The sequence below is a fragment of the Gymnogyps californianus genome, chromosome 1 (genome assembly GCF_018139145.2).
Source record: "Gymnogyps californianus isolate 813 chromosome 1, ASM1813914v2, whole genome shotgun sequence".
Taxonomy (NCBI): domain Eukaryota; kingdom Metazoa; phylum Chordata; class Aves; order Accipitriformes; family Cathartidae; genus Gymnogyps; species Gymnogyps californianus.
The window spans coordinates 18,846,249-18,873,588 of NC_059471.1; the positions used below are offsets into that span (position 1 = coordinate 18,846,249).

General features: G+C 44.8%; 1 protein-coding gene across 1 annotated transcript in view; it reads right to left on the reverse strand.

Annotated features, from left to right (window-relative positions):
* The window catches only part of ARHGAP20 (Rho GTPase activating protein 20), a 62,337-nt gene extending 36,833 nt beyond the window's left edge, over positions 1–25,504 (reverse strand). The window contains exons 1-3 of the mRNA XM_050908738.1: positions 25,406–25,504; positions 24,372–24,374; positions 15,069–15,154 (exon numbers count right to left, since the gene is read on the reverse strand). Of these exons, the coding sequence (XP_050764695.1) occupies positions 15,069–15,154; positions 24,372–24,374; positions 25,406–25,504 (188 nt within the window). The remainder of the gene's footprint in view (positions 1–15,068; positions 15,155–24,371; positions 24,375–25,405) is intronic.
* Between the last annotated feature and the right edge of the window lie 1,836 nt (positions 25,505–27,340).

The following is a 27,340-nucleotide window of genomic DNA, read 5'->3' on the forward strand; positions in this document are numbered from 1 at the left end:
GCAGGCCCTGCTAACTGGAGCTTGGAAGCCAAGATGGTTTACTGTTGGAAATCCTTTAACACGTAAGACATATTACCCATATCGTGTGGCTAGAGGGTATTTTGCATTCAAGATAATTAACTTAATAAGGTATTGAGAACAATTCTTTCACCAACTAAAAGAAAAGAGCTCCAATTTGGTGTGCAAAAGCTCCTTGTGTCCCCTGAGATAAGGCGGAAAAAAAACCCCAAACCTGTAACACAGCAGTGAGTACTGATCTGCTTTGCAGGGCTGCTTATAGTGCACTTAAGTGCAATTTCAGGACTTCAACACATCCCTAATTTCATCATAAATGATAGTTTGGACATGACTTATACCATATCCTAGCCAACTTGACAAAATCATGAAAACAAATCATCACGTTCTCTATGCCAAAAGAGAAGAGTAAAAAACTAAGTGAAAGAAGAGCTTTTCTTGTACACTGATACCAAATGCCCATGCTTGGGACTGAACACAAGACAACGGAGACGGTCCTGTTCGTGCTCCTGATGAATTTAGCCTCTATCATGCTGACAGCTTATTAAAGCACATGGCTTGAAGAGTCACTCCCTATGCTAGAAAGGGTGGGGAGAGCAAGGAGGCTACAACTGCTTTACACACAGCAGATGTACTTCCAAAATTTATCAGCAAGGGACTTTCTCTTTGAAGAACGGTTGTGGAACAAGCAAAGCCCAGTGTAGGTACTTGATCATTTGCTCAAACCAGCTGTAGATGGAAGGGGGCAGAAACTGGGAGATACTACATGGTTCTGCCCATTAATGCTATCTAGCTGGAGATGTCCTTGTGACATGGCTTCTGGCTTGGCACAAACTCACAAACCATTTATAGATGGACTAAAGAGCTGAAAACAGGGATGCCAACAGCCATGCCCAGTTCCCATGACCTGCTCAGCCCAGCCTGCCCCGTCCCCACTACCTGTTTGGCATGGTCGCGCAAAGACCTGCTGGCTTCAGGGCCGAGCACTCGCAGCTCCTGCCGCCATGAACGAGGCTCCACGCAGACACCGCTCACCCACATGGAGCAATCTGCAGCTCAGAGCCCTATTTAGACAGGCAGATTATATAAAAAAAAAAATCCTCTGCATTTTTAAAGGCGCTAACTACTCCCTACTGTCACTGCCTTCCAGCCACGACCAGTGCCCTCGGCGAGTCACCCACATGCTCAGGATCTTCCCACTTCAACTCCTCATGATTCAGAATACGCATTTCATCTAAGTTTATATGGCACTTTATTCTAATAAATAATAATTATACTTGGAGGGAGAAAGTAATCACAAAAAGTATCAGCCTGGAGGGTAGGAGTGTTTTCCAGTAAGGTGGTAGGTAAGATATGGGCCGACACAAAGTTAGTACGCCGTTGTAATCTTACACTGACTATTTATAGAAGGGACTTGGATAGACAAGCATAAAACTCTCTTAATCACATGGACTGCCAACCCATTTCTGAAAATCTGCTGTCAACTTGATCCCTGCTATGCTAAGGGAGCTTCTTTCTGAGGATGCTGGGCATGTTTGCTTGCTGTTATCTATGGTAAATCTTAGACAGTTGAAGCAGCACTTTGTGAAAACAGCGCAGCATTCCAGAAATAGCAAGTCTATTTTCTGCAGCACTCTGTTAAAGTCCCCTAGGCCATCACCATCGCATACAGTAGCTTTTGCACAATGAAACAAGTGAGATCTGCTCAGTTTTTCAAAGAGCATTAGTTACTATTACAATGCCTGCTCCTACTTTATAAGTGTGCTTTACTGGTTGTAACTTCTTTTTTACGTAACGTATTTGAACAAATCCGAGGCAGTCACCTCTCACCCCTGTGTTTTCCCTTATGGACTGCGCCTGTGGATCTCACAGAAAGCCCTCTGCCCTGGAGCACGCGTTGGCCCCAGTTCACAGCCTCTAGCACAGGGCTATCCTCACTCTACCCGTGCAAGCGGCTGGACCTCAGCAAGCTGCAGTGGAAAACACTGCACCCAAGATAAAGCAGGGAGTCCGAAGAGGGTCACAGAGCCTTTGGATCAAAACACACTGCAACCTTCTCTCCAGCACAGGCAGGGCAAGCACAAGCCTGGACAACGGAAGGAAGATGAATATTAATAGATATTGGGAGCAAGTTTTGCTCAGATAAAATAGACAAATTTACATTTAAGGGCAGAAATCAGGGCTACCACTTATATTTAGGAAATCAGGTACCACTCCTTTGCTTCTAAAACTCAGTGTACACATTTTAATTCAAAATACATTGAGAAAATATTCCAACTTAAGTTATTCTAGGATTCTATAAATTGTTTTGTACGTATCTGAAATCATCTTTGCACGATGTCAAAATCTTATTAAAAGTAATAAAAATTATGATGATGAATAACGTGGTTTACACTAAATGTTCCAGGTGTTGAGGCATGTAACTGTATTATTTTTCTGTAGTCTTCCAAAAATCAGTAAACGATTAAGACTTGCAGTAAAATATCACATAGCCGTAGGGTAAAATGCATCATTAAAAAAAATCCTCACACATTTCAGGATGGAAGCTTGGCAGCTTAACTGAAAACAAGCTACACTTAAGTAATTTCTACATAGCCAAAAGGACAATATCCTCTGCAGAGCAAATATGTACTACAGCGTGGTGGCTGGAGACAGGAAACACGCTTGTGGTTTGGTTTGCTTCCAAGGTTTTTTGTTTTATTTTAACAAACAGCTGCAAGGTGTTTACTCTGAAAATTTAGCACAAGGGCAAAATTCTCTATTGGTATAAATTAGCACCACACATTTTGGTCATATTTTGCCTATTTCCATCAGAAAAGAATTTAGTGCAAGTTATTTAAATCCTATTGAAAAGCTCTTGCAGTGTGGGTGTCCTCCAGTCCTGCTATACAGTTCTGCTAGCAATCACCAAGTTCAAGGGGTTTTGGTCCAAGTCCCCCTGAGCAGCGGAGAGGTTTGGGGGAGGACGTACTCACATGTAGAAGTCAATAAAACCTTTTTTGGCCTTTGGAAGAATCGATCCTCTGTTCCCCACTGCAGTTCCCACTCATTTTTACTGAGTGACATAGCACTACCACCTTGAGTTACTCTCCCATTCCAGTTGCACCAGGGAAATGCCATTCCAGGCATTGTCTACCCAAACAAAGATTTCATTGTTCAGATGAAAAAAAGTCAGGAAAAAAGTGACCTTTGAGGGGAAAAAAAGAAAAAAAAAAAGGAAAAAAGTAGGACGAACAGAGGGCAAAGAAAAGGCCAGAACTTAACACCCCAGCACTGCAGTTCTGCACCATGGTTGTCTGGGATTTTTGGAGCTTCTTGTGGCCTACAAGAAGTCTGGAGGCATAGGCTACCTTTGCCACTTCCACATTGGCTCCTTCCTACCCATTCCAAGGAGGTACACAGGGGAGCACTCTGGGATCTCAGTTTCACCCGTGTCCCCCTAGGAGGATCCAGTATTATTTTAGTAGCCTGAAGGGATAAAGTTTCTGTCCCACCTTAATTTTTTTTGGAAGCAGCAATCACAATTGGGACATTTAATCCCACTTAATCACAATTGGGATATTTAAAAGCCTAGCTCAACTCCATTGATTTTGAGTTACCTCATGGACAAAACTAACCTTTCCTTCAAAAGGGGGTTTCAAATATCTTGCAAACTGTATTACAAGAGTTCAGCACAGGTCATGTAATAGCCAGGAATTCTGGGCTACCAAAAATAGCCAGGACATGCTGCAGACCTCTGCAGAAACAGGTCATTTCAAGCTGAGGTGCACATGAGGTGAAAAGATTGGTGTGGGCATCTTTAGAAATCCCTTCTGGACCATCATGTATGGCTGTTAGTGAGCCTGCATGTATCTGCCTACCCTATCGTCTGCAGCTACATGTTACACAGGCTGTAGATGGGCAAGAATAAGGCACTTGTGTGACCATGTCCTTTTAACAAGGAAACAGCATTTTCTAAGTGACTGCCTAGGTTTATTGCCTGTCAGTCACCTCACTCAATTATCGGGTAATACCAGGGGGGCTGCTCACGATCTCTCAAAGTCTCATTGCTCAACAGTCATTCCCCCTTAGCCTCTGATTTTCCCGTTCTTCAAGAAGTAATTCAGCTAGGCTCTTCCCCTCCTTGGCTCGTGCCACCTGGGTAGAGCCTGCAGTTAGGCAACAACGAGTTTTAAGAAAAACAAATGCATTCAAAACAGTGCAAGACTTCAGATATGTGGCCACGTAAAGCAAACCTGGAATCCACCAGCTGCTGTTCCCTGATTGCCCTTTTTCAGGAGAAAACTTGCTGATTATAAACAAAGTAATCACACACAAAGTGACCTATAAATAGCTGCAAGTACTGCCTTTAAAAGATAAGCCCCTTCACCACGCTTTATCCTCCTGCAAGCTGCAGCTCTCATTGAAGCCGCTGCTGCCCAGCCTTGCCTGTTTCCCCACAACCATGGGATACTCTGGGGTGAACTCCACAAAGCTCCACCGCAGATGTGAAGGGAGGATCTGCCCAGCCCTTGCATTGGCTTAAGTTTTTAAGGACCGCTTCCCTACGAGGGATGACCAATATGGGTGCCACATGGAAGATGGGATTGTCGCTTCACTGCACCTGTCCCAGACGTAACAGGAACAAATCTGGCTTTGGTTTGCCTCAAGGGCTTTAAACCACATTTTGATACTAGTACTACAGCACAGGAATTATCCTATTACAGTGAAGAGATTACTCGATATGCCTGCCACTGCCAGCTATTGCAAGTGTAATGACCCAGATTCCTTATGAACAGCCAGCAGAAAAATTAGTTGCAGCCACATGCACCTGTCTGCTCTCCTATAACTAACTGCCTACATATTCAATGAGTTTTTCACATAGCTACTCAGGCAGGTTAGTCAGAGGTTTCTATTCCACCAGTGATCTGAGCTGGGCAAAAAAGCTGTTAAAGGATTCCCCACATCCCTGCCCCTGATGGTAATTACTTTACGTAAGGGAGAATCGGGCACAGGCCAGTTACCTGCAAAGAACGGCAGCCTGGAGGAGGGGGAAACACAAGAGCCTTTCACATGATGATGTTTTTCACCACGTTTATTTGAGCCTTTGATATACCAGAAGAGCTTGCCCATGTCTGATTAGTGATGTTCTTGTAGAAATGCATGTCACACTTGACACACCACCCACTGGGAAACCTGTCCTGCTCTTGGACAGCAAAACTGAAGGGAATGAGTGTGAGGTTGCTTAGTCCAAGGGGCTCAGCAACAAAATGTGTTTCCAGAGGAGCTCTGATAAAATGAGATGACTTGCAAAATATTCTATACGGTTTTACTACCAGAACACGCAGAGGGAAGAGAGGGAAGGAGGGTGGATGAAAACACCTCAGCTCTGCTTATTCATTCAGGTGAAGGTCTTTACCATTCTTTTCTGCATTTTCTGAATAATCCTGCCATGAAGACCTAGGACACACCTAGATGTACTGAGAAACCTAGTCCCACCAAATGCAGTCAGTGTTCAGTGCATAGGCTCCCTATAGAGCGCACCAGGATCCAAACCAGCACACTCATCTCAGTACTTACAACCACTTTCAGCTAGGGGACAGGACAGGCTGAACATGGATGTGTCAGTGGGTGATACGCAAAACCAACCCTGGGAACAGACGCAGGCCTTTCCCCTCCCAGGTAAGTGCTTTTACCATTCATCTACGGAGCCAAGCTCACTCCTGTGAACATAAGGTTTTTGGTCCCAGGAACCATTGCATGTCCTTCTGCACAGTGGCCCAGCTTCAACTGCAGGAGGGAGAAGGAAAGTCTCCACTCGCTCCAAATACCCTCTGCTTTAGTAGTTACATCACTCTTCTGGGAAGCAGAAGATGAATTACCTAAGGAGGCAGAAAGCTGAACCTGGGTGATTAATTTCCATTGACAGCACACCGATTTCGAGGCCAGCAGTTTTGCAAAGAGCAGTGGTGGTTTGTGGAGACCTGCCTAAGGAACAGGCTAGAAACACCTACCATAGCTTACACTAAGCTTGCTAGATGGCACAAATCTTGGTTGCAACACAGACCGTGGCCTTTCCCTGCCAAAATACCCCATGAGCCAGACTCCTTCCCACTTCAGCCCTGATATTGCATGTTCGGAAACCACCGCCCTAAACAATTATTAAAAACCCCTCCAGAAAAGTGGACTCAACCAGAGGTTTAAAAGAGAGCAACATTTGCAACTGTTTTTGTGAGGGCCTTGCTCTTGCCCAGGTAGGTTAAATAGGGTCTGTGGACTGCTGGATGGAGCTTCTCAGGAGCCTCTCATGAAGCAGCGTTCAGTTCTTTGACACAGACCTGTTCAGTGCTGCCAACAGTCATGCTGTACTGGGATGTGCAAAAGCACAACTCTAGGTGTTTGGGGAGCTCTCTGGTCAGTAGGAGAGTGCCTGAAGAACAGAGGCACTTGGGAGGTCAGGAAGCCACTGAGATGATGTTTTTTAAGTCATGGTTTTAGAGTCAGGTACTGAAATTATTCCCATGTCCTGCCCTTGAGGCTTATTATCCTTTATTGGATCTAGCCCCTGGTACTCAAACACTTAAGACATAGGCACAGAAGAAATCTAAAGAAAGACAGACTGTTACTCCCGTGATGTGATTAAAAACTCCTCACCAGCAGTTTTGTGCACCACGAGGAAGCAACTGGACCAGGAGAAGCAATGCCATATCAGCCAGGAGGAGAGTGCAATGTGTATTTAATGCTGGCCCTTGTCAGAGGTGAGAGCACCAGAGGCTGCACATCAGCCTGCACATCGTTAGAGGCTTTCTGCTTGTTTACACAAGATAAACGATCGCAAAGCAGTCTGAGCGAGTTGATCTGTGATTTCCTCAGGTATGCCACTGCCCAAACTGCTTGGCCAGACTGTCATTTGGCAGAGATTTTATTGTCTAAAATCAGGGACACAATGGCTGGACAACAGCTGCATTCTGCCAGACCTCAAGGCTTAATCCAAAAAGCCCCCAAAATGGGCTGCAGCCAAAAGCACACGTGGACAGTGAGACATCTGGACAAGCAGAGCCCTGCGCTCATCCCGATGAGCAGTGCCCCTCGCTGTCTTCATCTTATAACTGTCACAACTCTATCCAAAGGGGAATCGGCTTAAAGCGCTAATGTTAAACTATTAGTCATTTATTGTAAAATTAATCCCTCATTTAAACTCCAATCCCTCCAAAACCCTGCTTCCAAGCCTTCCTTCTTGTTACCTCTAGTCCTTTTCTTTTAATAAAAAAGGCAGCATATCTCTGAAAGCCGCAGCTCATTTCGATCTCCAGATGTACAAACATCGCTATAAGCCAGTTTGTATGTCATAAATGAAAAACTGATGGGTTTTATCAAAAACAAACATATGCACACATACACACATGCTCACACACAAAACAAAACAGAAAAAACACAGTGGGGGAACAGGAATGCCAATTTCTGAGTTAAAAGGCCATTTGAGGCCTCAGAAAGTTCACTTTGTTCCTTGTTAACAGTTAATAGAATTTTATCCCCAGCTATTACTATGTAAAAATAACTTTTGTGTTCAAGCACATGGTTTAAGGAAACAATGCTCCGGTATCATAATTAGCTTAAATCAAGTATGAATTAGAAATACTATAAAAATGACAACTTGTACAATATCATCACAAGTTATTTTAATTATGTGCAATTACATTAAAAAGGAAGAGCAATTTCATACAAAATAGTGGGTTGTTTTTTTTTAAATCACTATTTTTCTACAAATTCATGTATCCTTACCTTACATAGGGAAACATGACATACTGAGGGGAGAAATCTGGGGAAGTTCTCATACAGAGATTCTGCCCATTCAGATTAAGCATAAATGTTAAAACATCAAAACTTTTCATGAAATGGAAAATCTCAGAAAAAATCCTGATCAGAAATTTCGAGGCTGAATTAAATCTAAAAATTAATTCCAGAAGCAAAGAACTTTTCATTTGCTTTGTTGACTGAGTCTTTAGGAACAGGATTTTCCCTCCATCTTGATGACTGGAAATTTGATTTCTAAGGAAACTGTGATTTTTATAACCACATGAGTCCTGGAGCTGGAGCTTTATGGAAAAAGCTATGAAATATCACAAGTCAAGATAAAATGAGTGGTGCCTGTACTTAATCCCTCACATTGGGAAAATCTCTTTTGTGGGATTTTGCCCTTTTTCTTCCTTTCTTTCATAAAATGGCTCTTCTGTATCCTTGAGTGTACTGGAGTCTCTCAAAGGACTGCAAGATGGGGAGTGGAGGACACAGGGATGTCCCCAGGGTGCTGCCACTTTGATTTTCACCTAGGGGAACCACTCTGACAATAGTGACAGCCCTTGTGCTTCCCAAAACACCACGAGCCCTGTGGCTTCAGAAAGACTGCCTTGCAAGGCTCCCTTCCATGGCATGCCTCTTCCTAAGGGTGAATGAAGGTGTTTAACAGCCCTCATCTCTTGTGACCACACCATCTGGGTGGCCGAGGGCACAGGGGGGAGGCTTTAGAGATGTTGTTTCAGTTGTGCACGTGCATGCCTAGCATTAGCTACCCGGCCCCCCACCACCCGAGTCGGCCTCTCACAAGCCATGGGGCGGCGGGTGAGGGCCACACCAGGGAGCAACCCCCAGGCAGGGCCTGGGCTTGCCTGACAGCCGCTTCTGCCTCAAACGCTGTAAATCTTCCTCTACTGCCCATGGCGCCAGTTCCAAAGTGACTCGTTACTCCATTATCCTCTCCCCTCACCTCCATTTTGCAGCCTTCAAGGGAACCCCTTCCCACCCAAATTGTGACACCTGCATTTGAAATGGAAGGAGGCTGGGACAGTATCTGGCCATGCTACCTCCCGTCCTGGTTTTGAGCCCATCTCTCCCCACACCACCACCACCCTGGTGGTGTGTAACTGCTTTGGAGGCAAAACCCCACACTGGTCATACATGTAAGGCACACACACAGAAATGGGCACACACACAATATGGCAGCCTTTGTCTCTCAAAGCCCCTCAGATTTAGCCATGAGGTGTCACCTGTCTCACACCATCCCAGGGCTGTGCCCTGCAGCTAGGTGGCCCTAGGCCATGCCCCACGTGCCACCAGCAATGGCACCATCAATTGGCCATGCTGTGGCGGCCCTGGCCAAGGGTCCCACTCCTCTGCCTGACAGGTTTTGCTGTGGTGACCGATGGGGACAGGCACCCTGGCAGCAGGGTGGCCTCAGCCAGGTGGGTGCCGTCCCCGCTGCACACTCCAACAAATGCTGTCATGGTGCCCAGGGGGCTGCGTGAGAGCAACACCTGCCTCCACCACAATGGCCGAGGGAACAGCGGCTGCTCGGGGAGTACCTGCCCGTAAAGGCCTCATCCTGCAACAGCCGGTAAATAAAATGGCTGTGGGGCGCGACGAGGTGGCAGGCGTTCCCTCTCAATGCCGCCGTACCGTACTGAGGTGCTGAGCCTCACCAACCAAACGTGCCTCGCAGAGGTTATTTTGCTAGGATAAATTATTTGCTACCATGGAAACAAGTGAAGAATGAACAAAATGATTGCAACTGAAATACCTACTTAACAAGTTAGTTACTTGCAATGAACTTTTATTCCCTTCCTCCCTGCAATCGCATTTGCATGAAACACCAAATACTCATCTTCCCTGTGAAAAAGAGACAGTTAGGGCCCTCTGGCAATTTACATTTATTAAAAGTCTCTATTTTTTTCTTCATCTAGCCACATAGCTTGGATCATCTGCATATCTTCTAACTAAAACCCTGAAAACACAATGTCCAAGACTTTGGGAACACTCTGTATTTGACTAGCGCCAAGTGGAATGTATTACTAGATTACACATATGATGTTCGTTATCTGGGATATTTAGCATTTGGCATGGGACCCCTGGAAGATAACATGCCAGAATCACTTACTGTGCGTTGGGAGAAGGAAGAACAGCCTCTCCGTGAATGACACAACACTGCTTCCACGTACAGAAGGGGAAAAAACACCTTGCAAACCTCTGAAATCCTCAGTTTTTACCTTTAACTTCTTCAACCATAAAAGCCACATAATAAAATTGGGTGTGTGTGTGAATTTTTAGGTAATTCCTTTTCAGGTTCTTTAAAGATTTGTTCATAAAACCTTTTAAAAATTATGCTTAATTTTTTTTACAACAGCCCCTGCTTCTAGCTTACACCAAAATAGCATCATAAACACGCTTCACGCTATAATAAAGAGTAGTTTCATTACTGATATTTTAACACCTTTAGCGTGTAGAGACACGTATCTATAAATGGTCGTGCAGACTCAGAAATTGTGAAATTATATTAATACATTTCAGCATGTAAAAATATCACTTTCAAAGATCTGCTGAGGCGTGCATTAGGAAAGGGGAAGCTGCCAGCAACTGCAGCACAGAATTTGGCTGTCCCTGTGAAATATCCGAGATGCGAGCAGAAGTCCGCCAATGCAGAGCAGAAACTTGGTAGCTTGGGCTTTGTCACATGTGAAAATTGTTTTGAGGGACAGCAGAACAAAGGCTGAAAATTTGGCTTGAAACAAGTCTTTATTATTCTATATCAATTATTTTGAGATGACAAGACCGGATGCTTAAATTCAGGCCTCAGACATTTCTGTTTCAAGCCCATAATTTGTGTTGCACTGAAGCATATCATTAAGTAAGTTGTGCAGTTTTCATTAAAGGACACCAAGAAAAAGTAAGAGGAAAATTACAACTGCGGAACAGGTCCAGGGCCAAATATAACTAACCCGAATCCTTTGCTGATTTCATACACATTAATGGAGTTAACAATCAAACTTATTTTTCCTGCATCTGAGTATCAGCCAAGAAAAATATCAAAAGCTTACTTTTCCAATGTATTGCTAGAATAACTTTGCTCAAAGTGCTTCCAAAGAGGACATCTGATGATGTGAAACAGTCCTTCAATGCCTATTCATCACTATTTTGTGATGAAAGAGAAACTGTACAGAAAAAAGGAAGAGAAGCAAGAACAGGAGGCAATGAATAGTCTGCATATTTTCATCTCTTGGAAGTAAGGGCCCAAACTCCACTATAATATCTGTACTATTTACTATGTTCCTCTGCTGCTGGCAGTTACAGTCAAGTGAGGCAGGAATTACAGCGTGGTTGCACATCTGTGCACCACCGTGCCATGCAGCCATCCCGGAATTCTTCTGTAGGCCAAATATCTTGTAACTCCTTTTATATGAGTGACATGGCAAGGCAAGATTTGTAAGGAAGGCTTAACTTTCATTCAAACAAATGATATAGCCGGGAAAAAAGAAGACTGAAAAAAAAAAGCTTTTTCAGCACACAAGACTTTCAGATTTGCTTCTCTTTCAGGACTGATGAAGAGGACAACGGCACAAGCAAGCATCTGCTTTTTCCAGCTAGATCATCTCGCCTCACTTACATCCTCGTGCCATCACAGCTACAACAACACTACGATTAAAAAATCTTAATCCTCTGAATGCTAAATAGCCATCTCCAGATGTCACTATGGTTTCTTTGAATAAATACCATTAATAAACTTTAAAATGCCCCAAAGTAAGTCTGACCAAAGTGGGTGCCACCACATTTTATGAAAGTGCCCTGTATATAAACCAAGGACACCTGACATATAAAGTGGTATAAAAATACAAACTGACTTGTGCTTCTAAGTATTTCCTGCCCTTTTAAACTTTGCACTTGTTCATTAATTTCAACAAATATTGAGGTGAGCCAGCTGCTGAGGTGAGAGGATTCATATAAATCCCTCACAGATGTTTGCTAACTTCAGATAGGAGCTTTATTATCTACAAATCATTAATCAACCATTAACAAGTAAGTGTTATGGAGTCCCAGTATTAAGGTTCACTGCCAGAGGAGAATAATGGATTTTGCAGGCTGGCTGTGTCTACAAGAAGGGGAACTAAAAGCTGAGACAGGTCTGAGATAAAACATTTGGAGGAGATTAGAAAACATGAGAAGTCATTTTCTTGCTCTTCAGCTCGCCTTAAGAGAAAGTGCTTCACAAGAGTGAAGCACTGACACAACAAACCGAGTGGAAAGTTCAAACTCATCCATCAGTTTGGTGATGAAGAGGAGAATGTGTTTTGCACAGCCAAACAAGGAAGTCAGGCACAGGTGAGAATTACTGCTCCTGTGAACAATAATAAACACCATCCAAAGTGTTACCCTCTAACTGATAGACTTTGAAGCTACAAAATCACCTGCTCTGGCTCCGGGGTCCTCAGACTTCACTCGATACCTCTCACTATGGCCACAGACTTCAGTTCAAAACAACAGGAGGACCTAAACTGTTGCATGCCACAGGTAGAGGTCAGACATGACTGAGGCAGCATCCATCAATTGTGCAAGCAGCAGAGTCCGTCGGGTAGGCAAAGCATTGCCCTTACTGCAGAACAAGGCAACATTTTCCCTGCTTCAGTCCTCTCCACCACAAAGTTTCTGCCAACTGGCCTTACAATAAAATCCTTCCACACACCAGATCTGGAAATAATTCTGATCTGGGCTATACAAGCAAGGCATATTTACACTTAAGAAAGCGTAAAATTCTTAGGTGAAAACGGACATGTATTATCCCATGAGTGTCCCACTCATGGGATATACTCCCATGAGTATTATCCCACTCAGTGTCTCTCCATCTATGTCCAATTTCTGATATGTACAGAGCAAGCAATAAAACAAACAAAAAAATAAAAGTGAAGAAAAATGTTCATGTCTGAACCCCAGCAGGCAAATGACAGAAGACTGAAATATAAGCATTGAATATAGTTCATTCTCTTAATATCAAGGAGCAAGTCTTAAGACAGCTTGAAGGGAAGACATTATGGAGACATAGGTGTATAAACTGCAGGAAACCCTAAAGTCCAAGGGCTGAGACATCCCATCTCTTGTCCCCTGTACTCTCCAGTTATTGCTACTCCCCATAGTAATAGTCCATCTCTAATTTCACAACATCAGTTATGAATACGTCATCTATGCCCAAAAGGTGGTGTCCTGGTTTTGGCTGGGATAGAGTTAATTTTCTTCTTAGTTGCTGGTACAGTGCTATGTTTTGGATTTAATGTGAGAATTATGTTGATAACATGCTGATGTTTTAGTTGTTGCTAAGTAGCGCTTATCCTAAGTTAAGGATTTTTCAGTTTCCCATGCTCTGCCAGCAAGCAGGTGTGCAAGAAGCTGGGAGGGAGCACAGCCAGGGCAGCTGACCCAAACTAGCCAAAGGGGTATTCCATACCATAGAACATCATGCTTAGTATATAAACAGGGAGGAGTTGGTTGAGAGGGGCGGATCGCTGCTCGGGCATCGGTCAGCGGGTGGTGCGCAATTGCATTGTGCATCACTTGTCTTTTCTTGGGGTTTATCTCTCTCTCTTTTTGTTATCTTCCTTTTCATTACAATTATTATTATTTTTATTATATTTGTAGTAGTAGTAGTATTGTTATTATTATACTTTAGTTTAGTTTAGTTATTAAACTGTTCTTATCTCAATGCACAAGTTTTACTTTTTTTTTTCCAATCCTCCTCCCCACCCCACTGGGAGGGGGGAGGGGGGAGCGGCTGCGTGGTGCTTAGCTGCTGGCTGGGGTCAAACCACGACAGGCGGTATCACAATTATGAACATAGCTACAAATACAATGAAGAAATAATAGTAAATGAAGAATAAATATGGTAGTACAGACAATCTAAACAAATTCAGTATTCTCATGAAGGGGTTACAAAATACCCATTCATCTTATTTTAAAGACCTGGAAACAAAGTCAGAGAAAGGCCACAGAAGAAATTTTACAGACAGAACCAGAACACATGTTGCTGGCTCTCAGTCCTAGGCTCAGGCCACTAGATGACACAAAAAGGTGCAAGTGCCTTTAGGAATTAATTTCTAAGTTTCCTCTTCTATGTCATAGCCAGCAAAAAGACCTGCAAATAGTTTCAACTCATTTTCCTTTCCTATTTTACAACTCTGATGTTTTCACAGAATACTTTCACAGGTTTCTGAAGTACTGTGGAATTCTCCATGATGACAAATATGAAACCAGGTATTAGTTAGATCAAACACAAAAAACTTTCCAAAGCTCACATACTGATTACTTAACACACCACAGAGTAGGAAAAAATATTCCATAGAAAGCCATACTTTAATTTCCTTCAATAATGTTTCTTCGTAAAGAGCTCTACACAGCTGGAAGCATTAACAGCCTACCAGATGGTTCCCTTCTCGATAAACACTTATGTTTTGTAAGTTTAAAGTCTAATGAACTGTAGTGCAGGAAGACAAAAGTTATGTATGCAGAGTGGTTCAAATGGCAGGTCAGGGCTGGGGCTGGACAGGAGACTAGCTCCATAGAAACTCCCATTTCTATGGTAGCTTTACGTTGGGGTAGGGAGGGAGGAGGAACGGCTGATCCTAGCAGAAGATGAAGACAAAAAATGCTGAATGCTTCACACCCGCACACACCCACATACACAGCCCCGCAAGCTGCTAATGCTGGACGGGAGAAGGCTGTGACCATCAGATCCTGGCCCACAGCACTGTCCTAAACCAGCAGGTGCTTCCAGAGCCCCGGAGAGCCTGTACCATGCAGCAGTCCATGACAGAAACTTAGCTCAAATTAAATTGTACAATCCCACAAGAACCACTCCTGAGTTATGCCTGGCACTGCATAAGGGTACGAGGCAGAGAGCAGGAAACATTCATCTTCTTCTGCCCATGCCATCTCTCCAGCAGGCAATCATAGCCAGCCAAAAATTAATTAGAACTGAGCAGCCCAAATGATGCATGCCCAGTTGCAAATTGTGAAGCAGCTCTGCTTGCCCAATTGGGTATAAACAGCTTAGTGTGGCAGCACTGGGGAAACCCCCTCTAGAAGATCAGCCAGCATTTGGGCTCGATCTATCACATCTTTCAGCAGGCTTTATAGTTGTGCAGATACGGAGCGGCCTGAATTGTGTTTGACAACCTGGTGTGGACAATAGCTCAAAAACATCTCAAGTTTTGAGCTGAGAAACTGCAAAACAGTACAGCCAGCAAAACTCACTGACTCACCTTGAGACCGATCTAGATCTGTTAAGTGCTTTGACAAAGATCAAAGACGGTGCAGACTGGCGTCTTTGGGCCAAACTCTTCATTTTCTGATTGGAAAGAGAAACAAAATGAAATCATAGGTGAGATTTGGAACAATAACTGCATGCATACAGACTTGTCACAGCCAGACTCCAGTTTCAGACCATGTGAAAAAGGCTGAGTTATTGCCATCAGCAACCCTGGAGGGGGAAAACGGTGGTAAAATACAACATACTGAGAAAAACAGGGGCACGACCAGGAAGCCAGTGATAAAGAAAAGCTGATAATTAGTGTCTATACACAGATACCTGAGGTACACTGCACACATGACATAAACACCTCAAGCTTGTCCTCAACCACTTTTTGTCTCTTAATAATCTATTGGACTTTAAATTTATCAAATATCCAGATGGTGGTTCAAATTTCAAGTGCTTCATACTTTTCTGTGTCAGGTCTGACATTCACCATAAATTAAGGTTTGGATTCTACCCACCTAACGTTATGTGCTACATTGGGTTACCTTTTTTTCCCAAGTCTTTAGAGATGAGGGCATTTTCCTTCTCCACTAATCTAGCTGCAGCATTACGTCTTGTCTCTCAGTAGTCAATAATGACATTTTTTTCATTCCTGATTATGTATGGGACAAAATAGGAAAGTGAGAGGCAGGGCAGTTCTTAGCACAGAACTCGGAAGGGAATGGGAAAAAGGAGACACTCAAAGACAGAGAATGTAGCAGGAAAAAAAAAGACAAAGCATAAGGAAGAGATGAAAACGTCAGTAGCTATCAAGGGAGCATGGATTCCCATTCAGTGAAGTAGAATACTACAATAAAAATACTGAGCAAATAAACAACACTGTTTTCCCCAGAGGTAGAAATTTTCAAAAGCACTCACAGGAGACAAAAACACACATTTCCCTGAAAACAAATGTATTCACCACCGTATCCTCTCCCTCCTGCAGCCAGAAGCAGGACTAAGGAGTCCTGGCCCTAACTTTGGAGCGGCTCTCTAGAACCGGTTGTGCAGCTTGCTGCCAAGGTCCATGACCTCTCCTCTCACTGACCCTCCACCAGAAGGGTGGTTGTTACCTTATTTAGCTCAAATATTTTTTCAAAATAAACTAGTGAACAAAAGGACCGGAGTTGAACTCCTCCTGAGACCCTGACAGGACAGTATCCAATGCTAGAGCAGTCCCTTACACCAGCCTGGTAACTGCTGAGAGCCCTTGACAGTCATGAAATCTCTGTTCTCAGCTAATCGCAAAGCAAGACTTTCTTCCTTTATACTAAAAATAACTACTGACTACCAGGAACAGGTATGTTAGGGAACAACTGATTCTTCTGCCAATGTACGTGCTGGATGTGGCACACATTTTGTTTGGGCAGGTGCACAGCATGCTCCCCTCAGAGAAATGAAACTCTACAGTACTACGTGCTTTACTTACTTTTGACAAGTGCATTTCTTTTACTCATTGCAGTACATTTGTTATTGTGTCATTTTTTTGGTTCCCTCTTTATTTATGTAGAGCATGCTTGTTTGTTTTGTCAGATACTCAGTTACAGCTATTGTGCAGCAATTGTTATAAATTCAACTGCGTAATTTCAATTCACCTTTAAAAATTATGCCCTCCTCCCTCTTTCTTTCATCAAAAAATAAACTTCTCAAGACTGATAAATTAAGCCTGGGAACATTTAGCTGTCTTCCATCCAATCAGAAAATAACTGAATAATAACTTAATAGATTACTACCAACATAGATGACCATTTTTGCTAGTTTTGAGCAAAAAAGAAAGAAAATACTTTGCTAAATTTTTCTAGTGAATGAAATTGGTTTGTCTTACTGCTAGCAAATCTGAGAAGCTGTTAGCATTTTAAAAAGTAGCATATCTACAAATATGAAGGCAAAAAGAGATCTGCGTAACCATGCAGTCTAACATCCTACAGAAGACAAGCCACAGATTTCCCTCAACCAGCATTTTTTTGTAGGAGTTTATATAAAGCATCAACTCCCAATTGGAAATTTACTGCAAGTCTGATTATCGGGCAGGTGGCTTTCAGGGGGTGGTTAAAACTAGAGCATCTCAGCTCCTGCGAATGCAGTGGAGGTTTGATTATGTTTTCAAAAAGATCTTAAATCCTTTGGCTTCTTAGGTCTGAAAAGGAAGCCACTGAAAAAATGGAGCATTTTAAAATCTCTGTCAATTATGGCAATTTTTTTCATGCTTGGTTTAGCAGCACTGAGTAGTGCCTGTGGCAGTGAGATTCCAGTCTTGACTTAAATATCTGAGGACCAAGGTAAAGATTAGGACTATAGCAAGTTTAATAAGAGCCCAAATGACTGGCAAAGAGTCACAGAATAATTCAGATTGGAGGGGATCCAGGAGGTCTGCAGTCCAGCCTCTCTGGACCTGCTGAGAGCAGGACCCGTTCGAGCAGGCTGCTCCAGACCGCCTCCAGTCCAGGTCTGTGTTATCTCTGAGGATGAGATTCCACAGCCTCTCCGGGCAGCCCCTTAATACAGACCTAAGCTATTAAGCAAAGCTTACAAAAAAGAGCCTTAAAACATAAAAAGATCACTGATGAGATTTGGAAAAGGAAATTTTTCATGGCAAAAGTGAAGTGAGTCAGGTCAGCTGTGTGCAAATAAAAACATTACACAGAGACATTGACTACAAACAGAAAGGGTTTTTTTGTTTTTATTTTGCTATGTACAGAGTTTGGGACGAGAAAATAAGTGACCATCATGATAACTTGAATTGATTTACTTTAAGAAGGAAGAGGACAAATTAATTTTTGGCTAAGTTGGACCCAGATGCCTGCTCTCCTCAGTTTCATTGCATTTACTGTGCAAAGATGTCACCCTGGCAATGCGGAGAAGAGGAGATACATCCTGGACAGCTGTAGTGAGAGCAGATGTTTGGGAGCAAAAGGAGATGCAATGACCAATTATCTAAGCGTGGGACACAGAGAAGCATTTCTCAACATGTGTCCCACATCATAACCTCCCATTTTTTCATTTAAATATTAGAAAGGTCAACACAGAGAGAAATCCTCATACTTGCTGGCTGAGTCACATCCATGTGAAATGTATCATAAAATCAGTATCCATAATGAATGTTTACAGTGTGCCAGATGCAAAGATGATAATCTTGTATCAGTCAGGACAAACTAGAGTTATTTTTGCCTTCCTCACGTTCAAAAGCTTGAGCTCCCGCCCCCCTCCCCTCTGATTCAGGTTTAACTTCATACTTTCTGCATTTCTGGTGGTGGTTGTCTTGACTGCTTTTTTAACAGAAACAAAAAGTTTTGCTTTTTCAGTTGTTGGACTGGTGGTAGTATTTGGCCAGTTTCTCATCTGGTATAAACAGACATAGGGCTATAGATTTCAAAAGAATGAATTTACACCAGATAACGATCAGACCTATAATCTGAAACACTGTTTTGTAAACTGTGATGGTAGGTGGTTTATGAGCAGATCAGCCCACCATGCTGAGGACAGTGACCTTGCAAACCATCACTGAAAACATGCTGCCTCTCCTCAGGAATCAGAACCCCTATGGATTACAGGATTGCAGTGAAACTTTCACAAGTATCTCACAAGTCATCAGCTGGAGGAAAAATCTATTCCTGACTGCCAGTATTCAACTAATTTTGCCTCGCAGTTGAAGTGGATAATGGTATTATATGGAATTTATGTAAATTAATATATTGCCGAGTTATGATATTAATCCTCATTCTGTGAAAAAGGTAACGTACAGCAGCATCTGCATGATGTCCTCAAAAAAATTGGAACTGAAGATAAAGCACTGTCTTGTTCTTTGTGTATATCACTTAACTATATTAAGCTTAGAAAGAGAATGGCAGAGCATGAATTAAATAAAGAATGCGTGAAAAAATTCCTGGTACTTACTATTTCTTTTGTGATGACAAATAACTTAAGTAACAGATATACAGTGTTTATAATATTTTACAAGTATCTAGAGAAGTGAAAATGTATGCAATAAGCAGAAACCCCGCTGCAGCTACCGCAAAGCTGTAGGAGGTTGGAGCAGGCGGGCTAATGCAGGGGCCGTGTGCTGTGATTCCCCAGGAGCACACTGCCCACGCTGCCAGGTTATGGTGCCTGACCGATACGACGGCCAGAGACGTGCAGGAGGATTCCTCTCACCCAACCTCAGACATGCACACCTGAGCTACTCTCTCTGTAATCCTTTTATAGTCAACAGAGAGAAAAGGACACATTTAGCGCACAGTTCATCTTGTCCTAGAAGTACTATTTTCCTCCACTGACTGTAAAGGAAAACTAAGGTGGCCAAGAAAATTGAGTTAATCAGCTCAATCCTCTCCTTGCTATCTGAGCAAAGGACAGGGAACAGACAAACTTGTGAGCTCAGTAACATAGGGAACAGTTGTCTTCTCAGAGAGTGATTTGAGCTTAAGATGAGAAAATGATATTACCTGATGTCTATTTAAGAGATTCGTATATGAAATAGTGGAAAAATGTGTTCAGTCCCTGACTGACAGGTGAATGCAGCAGAAATGCCTCCTCAGCAATATGCAGACACCCTTGTAAAAGACTCCCCAGAGATGAAGGATTTCAGGCTCCTGATTTACAGGCTGGCTCCAGAAGTGGGTCAAGGCTGGGACATCTGCCTGGGTCATTTAACCGGGTGACAGGGACAACACTCAGATGTGCCAATAGCTTGAGCTGAGGATTGCACGCAAGTGGCTAAACTCTCCTTCTCACTGCTTTATTTTTCTAATAAAAGGAAGTCTGATTTTAACAAAGCCTACTCTTTAAAAGCATCTAAGTTAATAACCATGAGGGATTTCACCCATGCAAACTCTGTTCTTGTTGTCTGAGCAACAAAACCTATCTGTGGCACACATTTCTGGTTTAGCCAGACATGAACCAAAGCACAGAACACAAACCTTTACCAAAAACTGTAAAGCAAAGTTCAACTAACTGCCTGACAATCAAAAAATCAAACCAATCCTCAGCACCTAGCAGTTAATTTTCCAGGACCATTGGGCATCACTCTTTCCCTGTATCACTGGGCTACTTATGAGAGGCAATAAATCATTTTTTCCTACATGCTATAACCCAGTATTTGTTAGACTTACAGTGTATGGTTGTCTAAAAATACCAGAAATAACAAGAATCTCTTATACTTTGGTGGAGCAAGAAATGGCTCTATACTGACCTATAACATTCCTGAGCCCTTATAAACAGGGTGAGAAGATGACTGCATTTGAACTGCTGGCTCAGGCAGCAGAGATGTCTAGGTCCCACGGAGAACCCATTTGCCATAAAGGCAGAGCAGGTGACAAAACTATGTGCTTTTGTTTATGCTGGCAGAATTCTTTTACTTACAAGGACTTTCCTAAAAAGAAAGCCATTTTTGGATGGATAACCAAGGAGAAAACAATTGCAGGGGCACAAGAGGAAAGAGCTATCAACACAGTGGAAGCCAAAGCACATCATCATGGAACAGCAGCTGCTAGAGAGCACAGCAAAGATGGAGACTAAAGGCCATCTCAGAGTAGAAAGAAAAACGAATGAAAGAAACTAGGAGCAAAAGATATTCTACCAACTACCTCCCAAAGGATACGAATCTTTGGAAGCACTGATGTGGACGTGTTCAAAAGATCTCACTCATCTACGTCAAAAGCTGGAGGTGTGGAAGGTTACTAAAAATGTGGACGAGAGGAGCACCGAATATTTAGCCTGTGGGTCTTACTGTCAGCTGCACTGCGCCCACAGCGCTCAGACCAGCAACTCAGGTTCTGGTGGTTTTGATGAAGCCCAAAGTTTCCTTTCAAGCCTGACACAAAGCAGGAAGGTTAGCACATGGACATGATTCTGCCCCGGTTTCTGTACAGCAAGGTTTTCTCAGGAGCAGTTTACAGATGAGAGGAGATTCCCCCCCACTCCACATGGATACTTCAAGTAGCATTAAGTAAACAGGCAATAATTTGATATATGCAGTTCTTGGGTATTAGATCCCACATGACCTGCCAAGTCCCTCTCTTTCCTACTGCCACCATGAGGGACAAAAAAAAAACCCCAAGACTAGGAAACTCAAGAACTAGAACACATTGTTTTATGCATAATTTTCAATTTCTGTCATGGACAGACAGAGGAAGGATTGCTAATGCTAGTTCATAATTAAAGCAGCATCAGGAGGCACAGCACAACAGTAAGTTATCGTAAGCCAGCACAGCCTGCCAAGGTGATTTCAACCTAAGGACCAACTATGCGGATGACTTCATTAAAATAGGGGCTTTTTCAGTCCTCATCAGAGATAAAATTGCTACAGGATATGTCTGCGGGATGACAGGAATTGTCCATCACTTCACTACACAGTGCCAGAAGTGTTCCTGGACAGCCGAGATTCCCAGCACTACCAGGTGTGATTTTGGAAGCAACCCACCAGATCCTCAGCCAGGATCATGGTAAACAGGACGGAGACTTGCAGGAAGAAGAAATCTCTGCTTAAGCAGCTTTATGTTAAAAAACGTATATATAAGGGTATGAGATCAAGGTATCATCAAACATAATGGCAAATACGTACTTGATTCATCGTTGCAGAGTAAGACAAGTAAAGGGATGAAGATTATGTATAACTACCTTCACTCTTCCAATGCCGTTAACTTGCCTGAATTTTATCCATTTAGTACACTGTTGGGGAACACTATAACTCTCCTTTCCCTGCCAGTCAACTGTTGGTGTATTTGTGATGAGAATCACAAACAAACACATTTTTATGGTGATGGGATACCATATTTCAAGTCTCAAACCATAAATACTATTTTGCTTAGTGTGCAAAACGGTTAATTTTTTGCACACATTGTATGAGTAAATATTAAAAATTGCTGAGCCTCCAAAACATTATAAGTAGTTACTTGAAATCTTCAAGGAGGCAGCAAAAAATCCTAAGAGTGACTCCTTGTGTTACCAAATATTGTCTTGTGTAAAATATTCAGGGTTGGTTGGAATCTAGCCCCTCTAAGAAGAGAGAAGTGAAACACCAGGAACTTATAAATACGGTTAAATGACCGCAGCTGCTACTGCTGACACAGTTACACTGGCACAAAAGATGTCTCTGCTGCATAGTTTATTTTGATAAATTTGTAGAAATAAGCTCTATCAGTATAATCACTCTTACTTATGTTACTTCAATCCACTTCAGAGTTGCATCAATTTACTGGTATTGGTTACTAAACTAAACAGCCAGTACAAAACTTCTCTGTAGGTCAACCACACGTAGTCCAGTGACTCTGGTAAGTCCAGCAAAGGAGGGAATCTGGTTCAGAATTTTCCAAAAGCATTAACTAAAACACTGCACTTCAATGTCACCTTTCAGCAGGGTGTCTTGAATGCCTTGTAAGCATTTAACAGAGAGAACCTCCCAGCGTCTGTGAGGTAGGTTAGCAGTTCAAACCACTTTGCATGTCAAGAAAATGAAAGGAAATGTTTCCAGGAAAATAGTTTAAATGGTCACACAAAATACATGAAAAAAAGTCCTAGACAATCTCTGTCTCTTGGTCCTATGATGTGATCAAGCATGTGATCCTTCAGCCAAGCAGAAGATGAAGTAGGAGTTCAGACAACCACAGAACAATGTAGCAAATCTCAGCTAAATAAATTGAATTTGAGAAAGGTATAGTCATGATAATAAAAAGGAAGAAAGGTTCAGTGGTCACTTAGCATCCCATATTTGGGGGTATTTGTGCCAGAAAGTAAAATAGTTGATGTTAAATACATATTTGCAACAAAATTGTTCAAGTTGACATGCTGTGTCACCGGTATCAAAACTGATTTCTTGCCAACACATTCTTCCATTTAACTCTATGTAACCAATACAAGCAGTGTAATCTCCCCGGTAGTAAGAAAGACTTTCTATATTGTAAAAAAATATGATGCTTTGGCACCAAGTGGAAGACAAAACAGAGGTATATAGAGAGTCCATAGGACCCAAGTAGTAAAAAAAATATGCAAACTGTCACTGAGATCAGCTTCAGGCAAAATTAGGACTAGCCCACTGCTGCACATGCATAAAGGTAGGAATCTTCTTCCCAGACAGGCACAAAGAGATGGCGTGCTAGTAGTCTCAAGGGAGCACCATGACTGTGGACAAGCAGCTGAGCCATTGGCTGGATGTTAGCGGCTGCCTGTGTTGGCTATGCGTGGTGTGCAAAGCTGCCATATGCTGCACGGCCCAGCCAGGGTCTCAAGCTGCTTCTCCGCAGGAGGATTTCCATCTGTACCCCCGCCGCATGTGCCTCCACGCTGAGGAATTCCAAAAGGGCTGCCAAGATCCGTAAAAAGTAATATCCCCGCTCCCTTGTCAGCGCTGGCAAAAACAAGGTCTGTGTTCCTTCGACTGCGGGCTCTTTGGAGCAGGAATAGGAAACACAAGTGCCACCCTTAATATTTGTCCTCAGAATGCTGAATCATGAAGTAGAACTTGTAAGAAAAAAGTGTTCATCTTCACAGTACTTGAGCATCCCTTCTCATTTCAGGCGAGTGCCTGGCATCAGGGCTCTGCCAGGTTGGAAGGTACATGGTACTCTATCTTCGGCAACAATTAAATAAACGATAGAAGAAAAATCAAAGCCGCACATTTAGCCATCTCAAACTAGATCGCAGTATTTGGAGAGGGTGAGTATCTACTCCATCACTTTGTCCAGCTAGGCAGCAGAAGGTACTCCACCACTTTGTGTAGGTGTATCGCACTCCCTCTTCAGAAACCGATCAGGTATTAACTGCAGCAAAGTGTGGTAGAAATCTTGGCCAAACACTCTCCAGGCAACCATTTCGCCATTGGCAGCAGCTGCCATGAGAAGAGGTCCCCAGGGCTGCAGTCAGGCTGGAGCGCTATGTGCCTTGGTGGGACACGGCACACATGGACACAGCCCATGGAAATGAAAAGCATTGCTCCCCAGCCCAAGGAGACACTTCAGCAGGAGGAGAGGGACCAGGACTGCTCTCCGCACCACTATGCCACAGCCAGCAAAGCTCCAACCACCGCTCAGCAGCAGGACTGGACACAAGCTTAGCCTCTACTATCACGCATCCTAAATTCATGTCACCAGGTGGACAGATTTAGTAAAGGACACTGTAACCTGGCTAGTCATTCTAATCCTGCCAGCCTATCTGGCAGTCTGCAGTATTGTGCACCTCTAAAGACAAGGCAGTGCATAGATTTAAATGTCATTGTGAGGCAAAATCGGTAAGGCAGGAAGGTACCAGCTATACGTCGGGTAGAAAAACACTATGGCACTTGCTAAACCAAAGAGAAAAAAAGGGTTCCTGTTTTACACAGTGGGAAGAATGTGGTTATTACAGCTCGCTCGTTACAGCAAAGTATAAGGCAGAAACAAGTACTTGGCTGTACGCAGAAGTGAGCATTTCGCACTTGATCGTGTCAGATGCTGAAAAGCAATTCGAGACTTCAAACAGATTTTACAACCAATTTTGAAGATGGGATGACGCTCTTCTGCTATCAATTGTGATATACTTAGAGAGCGCAAGGCGCTCCTTCGGGAAGCTGCTCTTACATTTCTCTTGTACAAAGCACGTGCAAGAGCAGCCAGCAAACCCCCTCAGCTCTAGCAAACCCTTCCCTCGCTCCCCCCAGACACACATGCAGCAGATCCCTCTTAGATTCCCTGGATAATCATTCTGCAAACCTCCCCCTAGCTCCCTCTGATACCCACCCAGCAAAACCTCCAGACATCCATCCAGCAAAGCCCCCCTTTAGGTCTCCCCAGGACATCCATGCAGCAAACCCTCTTATCTCCCCAGCACATCCATGCAGCAACACCCCCCCAGCTCACCGGGAAATCCATGCAGCAAAGCCCCTTGGCTCCACCGAACACCACCCAGCAAACCCTTCCCTAGCTCCCCGGGACCTCTGCGAGGCAGCGCTCCTTACCTACCCCGGACATCCAGGCAGCAGCCTCCCTTTGCTTCCCGGGACATCCGTGCAGCAACCGCCCTTAGGTAGGTCCCCGGGGTTATTCACCCGGCAGAGCCCCCCGAGCTCCACCGGGAACCGCCGCACCCCCAGCTCCCCGGGGCACCCGTGCAGCAAGCCCTTCCCGCGGACATCCCCAGCTCCCCTGGCAGCTCCCCCCGGCCCCGGTCCCGACGGCGGCGTGCCGCCCAGCCCGCTGCCCTGGCGGCGGCGGCGCAGGGCCCGGGGCGATGGGGCCGCGAGGTGTCCGGTGGGGACGCGCTGACCACGGGGGGCTCCGGGACCGCGACGGGAGCCGTGGGGCGCTTTCCCGCGGGGTCTCCCGGGGGCGGCCTCACCTTCTTGCTGTCGGCGGCGGCGAAGACCCTGCTCTCGCCGCTCACCGAGGACGAGCGGCCCGGCCCGAGGTGCTCCTGTTGCGGGGACATCACGTCCATGCAGCCCCGCGCCGCCGCCCTCCCGCCGCGGGGACACCCGCGCCGCCGCCGCCGCCGCCGCTGCCCGCACCATGGACAGGGCGCGCCGCGTCGCGCCACGCCCCCCGCGGCCCCGCCCCCGCCCAGGGAACACGCCCCAGAGGGACACGCCCCTCACAAGACCACGCCCCCCGCGCAGGTTCTCGCCCCGTTCTGTGGCGAAGGGGTATGGAAGCAGGCGGGGGAGGAAGGCGACGCGCATGCGCCGCCGCCGGGCGTCGGGGGGGCGTGGGGGGGCGTGGGGGGAGTGCTCTCGTGCCGGGAAGGGGGCGTGCGCCCTCTCCCTCGCTCTGCGCCTGCGCGCGCTGCGGAGAGAGGAGGGGGGGCAGCGCTCACCGGGACCCACGGCGGCGGGGGCGGTCGTGGGGCGCGGTGCCAGCGGGGAGCTGCTGAGCCCCGGGGGCGTTGCGTGGTCCCAGGAGTGGGGTGGGTGTCGCGGGGTCCCAGGAGTGGGGTGGGTGTCGCGGGGTCTCAGCACTGTGGAGCTGTTGCGGGGTCCCAGGACTGGGGTGGGTGTTGCACTGCCCCAGAATTATCCTCCCCCCCCACCTCCCCGCAGAAGGCAGGTCAATGCAAGACATGGTCTTCTCCAGAGCCCTCCTGAGGGATGGTCCCCGTTTGAAGAGCAAGCAGCGGGTTGGGTGTGGGTGTGGGTGCGGGTGTGGGTGCAGGTGCAGGGGTCCCTGGCGTGAGGGAGAGGCGGCCATGGCAGCACAGGCTCCGAGTCCGCTGGGGCAGCCGAGGGGAGGCTGAGGGGATGCCATTGCGCTCCAGAAAGCAATGAACAATAAGGAGGAGGAACCACTAGTTAAGCTAATGGATGGCGTTGGCTCAAGAACAAATGGGTGTAAATAGGCTATAAATAAATCTCTGCTGGAGAAGGGAAGAAAGGGTACTGATCGTACTGATTGTAAGAAGAGGAGATTGTGGAGGAGCCCCGCCAGCCAGGAGCAAAAGGCGTAGCTCCGTGAATGGTGGCGGTTTGATACGGCTGTTGTGTTTGTACAGTATCGTATACCCTCATTAAATACAGTGTCTTCAACAGCAAGAGGCTACTCCTGATCGCCCAGAAGGTTCTTTCTAATCCTATCTTTCTGCACTTTGTGAGGGATATTTTTATCTCCAGCCTTTCCAGCTGTCACAGGATCTACATGCATTTTCTCCCATGTTGATCACCAAAAAAAGCAGAAAAAGAGACATCCTGCCATCTCGTGTGCAGCTTTTCCTATCCAGCACTTTCCTTCTGCGAGAAGAGTTTTTACGTCCCTGTGATGAACTGGATTGGGAATTGATCCAGCTTTAACAAGGTTACTTTTCATCTGGAGAACCCAGGCTGGTTCTCCTGGAAGCAGAAATGTATGTGTTGCTTCCATAACTTGGTGGCGGCTGCTCTTGCCATATACGACTGAAATAGCAGTAAATGATGAATTTGGTTCCACGTTATGTAGCCACCTGGATAGGTTATTTAGGCCCAGCGTGTCCATGTGATAGTGCTTCAGTGATCTCTTTGTTGAGATTGATGTGGGCACCTGCCCTCTCCTTGCACCCTCCTTTCTGCAAGTCAGTGGAATCAAGTAAGTGTAAGTAAAGGAAAGATGAAATATTAAAGCCTGGGACACAGTTATGAGTGCTTGTGCCTCCTCAGGCAGAAGCACCGGGGTTTTCTGGATCCAACTGTTAACTTTTCCTCCCTGCCCTATGCTTAACCAATAAAAAAAAGCCATAGACATCTATGACCACTAGCAGATAGCTCTTGGATAACACTGTGCCTGTCTGTCCGATCTCAGAAAGCTTACC